The sequence below is a fragment of the Populus trichocarpa genome, chromosome 1, assembly GCF_000002775.5.
Source record: "Populus trichocarpa isolate Nisqually-1 chromosome 1, P.trichocarpa_v4.1, whole genome shotgun sequence".
Taxonomy (NCBI): Eukaryota; Viridiplantae; Streptophyta; class Magnoliopsida; order Malpighiales; family Salicaceae; genus Populus; species Populus trichocarpa.
In genome coordinates, this window is record NC_037285.2 from 20837157 (window position 1) to 20841078 (window position 3922).

The following is a 3922-nucleotide window of genomic DNA, read 5'->3' on the forward strand; positions in this document are numbered from 1 at the left end:
ATAACTCGAGTTGACCCAAGTCAATTCAATATGCTGTTAATTATTTTAATGTTAAAAAAAGATATCATCTTAAAATTTATTTTAGTCAAGTTATATTTTTACGGGTTATAAAAATTGCATTTAGATCCATAAAGTTAATATTATATCAAATCAACATTAGTAATATTTGAACTTTTTTTTTACAGCTTGCTAAAACTTGAGGAAGATGTACGGTACAAGTGAAAGCAGGAGAGAAACACAAGTGAATGTATACAAATTTGTCCTTGACTCGAGCCTAGCTATGCAAGCCATCCTTGAATTTATACATCACTTTACTCTTGCCGGCCTCCTTCTTCATCGGGAAGTTAAAGGTCCAAGAGCACATAATATATTATTGTAACAGGCAAGGCAACCACCATTCCAAAAATGACCCTACAGAGAAGCATGAACGTAGAACTTGAGCATTTTACTGGCTAGCTGATATTGTGATATATATATATAGAGCATTGTGATGGCATGACTCTTACCGTTTTTAAGATCTTTGCCATGACTAGTGGAATATTAAACTATGAGAATATCACTTAGCCGCCAAGCTAGTAGCTATACATTATTTAGTCAAATAAATTAATACAAAAATTAGTTCATTCAGCATTGTCTTTCTAATTCTTGCGTACGTGAAGATCAGAGATGCAAGCTCGGTGCCCATCATTTGATTATATTTTGCAAAGAGAAAGTGTTCTTGCATAAAAAGCTTTACATGTAATTAAGGTGGTGATCATGAGAAGGAAATGTTGACGAAGGAGGAGGCAGTCGTGTGGTGATGATTCTGAATTTAGGCCTATTATTTGCTAGAGTCTCTGTATAATTAACAATAGAGTATGAAAAACTTACGAAGTGCTCTGTATATTCGCGTGGAGATTGTACTCCTTGGCGAATATGAAAGGAAGAATGCCTGATGGAAGTGCAGCCTGCGAACAGGTCATTGAATTAATCAGTTAATCAAGCCTTTTTTATAAATATTGATGAGAAATAAACTAGGCATTTATCCAGACTACAATTTATAAGTATAACATATGCAAGAATATTTTAGCATCGTGTATATATATATTAACAAGTACATACTGACAGACTTAGTGACGGATTGACTAGTCAATTAATATAGTTTATCACTAGTAAATATTTGATAGATTATTTAGTATTAATTTTTTAAAAACCCTACTGTAAATTTCTTAAGTAAAATATCACCTAAGAATATTTTAGCATCATATTTACATATATTAACAATTATATAGTGGCAATCGAGTTAAGTGACGAATTAGCTAGCCAATTATAATTTATCTAGGAGTCTATTTGATATATCATTTAGTATCTTTAATAACCCTATATAGTACTGTAAATTTTATTATCCAGAGAGAGAGAGAGAACATGACTACATTTTCTAAGTATAATATAACATATATATATATATATATATATATATATATGTATATAAAAGAGTATTTTAGCATTGAATATACAGATATTAATTAACAACTACACAATGACGGGTTAAGTGGCAAATTAACTAGTGCATTACGGTTTATCCAGGAATTTATTTAATAAATAATCTAGTATCTTTAATGATTCTACTGGATTTTTATTGTAGCTTATATTATGACTGATTGAATCAAGGATAGTTTTTTTAAAAAAAAAAAGAAAAACCTACAGTGTTATAGGCTTATAGCACGATTACTAGGAGCAGCTAATTACCATGGCTTATTACCTGAACAATAGCTATACGTAGGAGATCACCGCGAAGGCCAACGGCAAGAGATGTTGCGGCAAGAACTGCTGGTCCTATCAAGAATTTAATAGCCATAGAAATCAACGCTAAAACCTTTCCAGAAGCTATGACCTTGGGCTGTAACGCTGCAAATAAACCTGCGCGCACATTATTTCAAATAACTAGTAATTGATTAATCATTCAATTAATATTATTATAATAAAAATACCGTAGTTTTATTAATTAAAATCAAAGTTGTTGATTAAAGATAATTAATTAATTAATAATTAACGTATAACGTACCTAGACTGAACATAGCCATTCCCAGACCAGCATTGGATAATATTCTTACAGATCCATCCACGATCAATGGCAACTTGATGCTCCACCTGTATGTGTTTTTGTTTCATGATCAGTATCCATGGTGTGTGTATATGCTCTAGCTACAGCAGCAACAGCAAAAGCTTCCGGATACCTAAATGATATCAAAGACCATAGCAAGCCCAGCAAGCTTGCGTAAGTGTTAGGGTTTCTAACGAGCTTCCTCCCCACCATCATAGCGATGAGTCGAGCCACGACAGTCGCCGGAGGCATCTGTTGTTTCTTCGCTGAATGGAAACAGGAAGATGATCTAGCCAGCCAGGGATTATGATGTATAATCCTAATTAACAGCTAGTAGTAATTATATGATTTATTCTTGATGTATGTATGCAAGTAGCGGCATGGTATACCTGTTGAAGCAGCAGCAGCAATGTTGTCCTCTTGAGGATCTGCTCCATTGAAGGGATCAGGGTAGGTGTGTCTGCCATTTATTTGATCAGCTCTCAGATATCTATGATCAGAAATATTAGAGGAAATACTTGAACTCCAAACAAACATGTGAAGGTCTTTGTTAGGTGCTGGCGCCCCACCACCTTCCTTTTGTGGTACTGCACAGCTTGGAGAACCTGGAAAAGCAACTCCATTTTTCCTTCTCATTTCCTCCTCAAGATTCGAAGAAATCCTTGGAACAGAATTCCTTGAAGATTGTAATGAGTAAATGTCTCCAAAACTATTAGTTAAGTTAGGGAGATCTGTCTGCCTGTAACTTGAAGCCCTTGGTGAGGATTGTACGGAGAAAACCTCTACGCTGGAGAAGTTTGAAGCTCTGGGTGGAAGATGAACACTAAGGACCGGGTTCCATCCGTCGAACCTGTCGCGCGATGAGAAATTTGAGGATGTTGCACTTGATCTTCTCACCACCACTCGGAGCTTGCCATCATCATCAATCTCAGCATCCGTCTCTAGTGGTTCGTGACCACCGAGAGAAACAACAGCCGAATCAACCTTGAAAGAGGAAATAGAGGCAGCTGTTTCAGGAAACTGCCCAGCAACGAGTCTCTTTGCACCTCTGTATTCAAACATGGACAGCAGCAGAGTGTACCAAAGTACACTCTGCATGAAACAAACTTGAATCATAAGAGGCGATGTGAATTCTCCATACATGGATTTCAAAAGAGGGACGCCCATGACAAGAGTGTTGGGAAGAGTAGATAGAGAAAAAAGAGTGATTGTCCAGTCAAGGTCACCACGTCTGGCGGTGGCTTTCCAAATGAAGAGAACCACCAGAACCACCACTTTTTGGAGAGAATCAGCAGCGATGAAGCGTAAGTTCATTTTATAAGGGTTGTTAGAACATATAAAATCAAAAACGAGAAAAGGAGTTGCAAAAACTGCAACAAAACGATTGATGCCTGCGCACTGATCTGGTGTAAAAACTTTCCACCATCTCACTGAACCATAGGCTAATATCATTGCAGCATAGAGAGGAACCAACGCCGAAACAACCTGGTAAATGTCCTTACCGGAAATCATGGTTAACACAAAAGCACTTGATCAGGGATCACAAAGAAAAATATATAGGCTCATGTGCTGTGGGATTTCTCACTGTTTTTCTTTTCTTTTTCTTTAATTTTGGAAAACGGAAAATATGTATACATATATATAAGGTAAAGTTGTTTTGATTTTCTTTTCACTATGTTTGTCTTAATTTGGCAACATAACATATCATGTGGATTATTATTATTATTATTATTATTATTATAAACTTATAAATTATATCCATTCAATGATCTGAATTCAAAGATTTCGATTTAACCAACTTGACGACAATTCTAAAGAAATACCTAATTAAAGAGAGGA

At 35.6% G+C, this 3922-nt stretch overlaps 1 protein-coding gene across 1 annotated transcript; it reads right to left on the reverse strand.

Annotated features, from left to right (window-relative positions):
- Nucleotides 1-344: 344 nt before the first annotated feature.
- LOC7470539 (auxin efflux carrier component 2) lies at nucleotides 345-3595 on the reverse strand. Its single transcript, XM_024607717.1, has 6 exons — nucleotides 2454-3595; nucleotides 2217-2372; nucleotides 2045-2130; nucleotides 1742-1899; nucleotides 871-947; nucleotides 345-411 (listed from the first exon to the last, which is right to left on the reverse strand). The coding sequence occupies exons 1-6, from the start codon at nucleotides 3593-3595 to the stop codon at nucleotides 345-347; spliced, it is 1686 nt and encodes a 561-aa protein (XP_024463485.1).
- Between the last annotated feature and the right edge of the window lie 327 nt (nucleotides 3596-3922).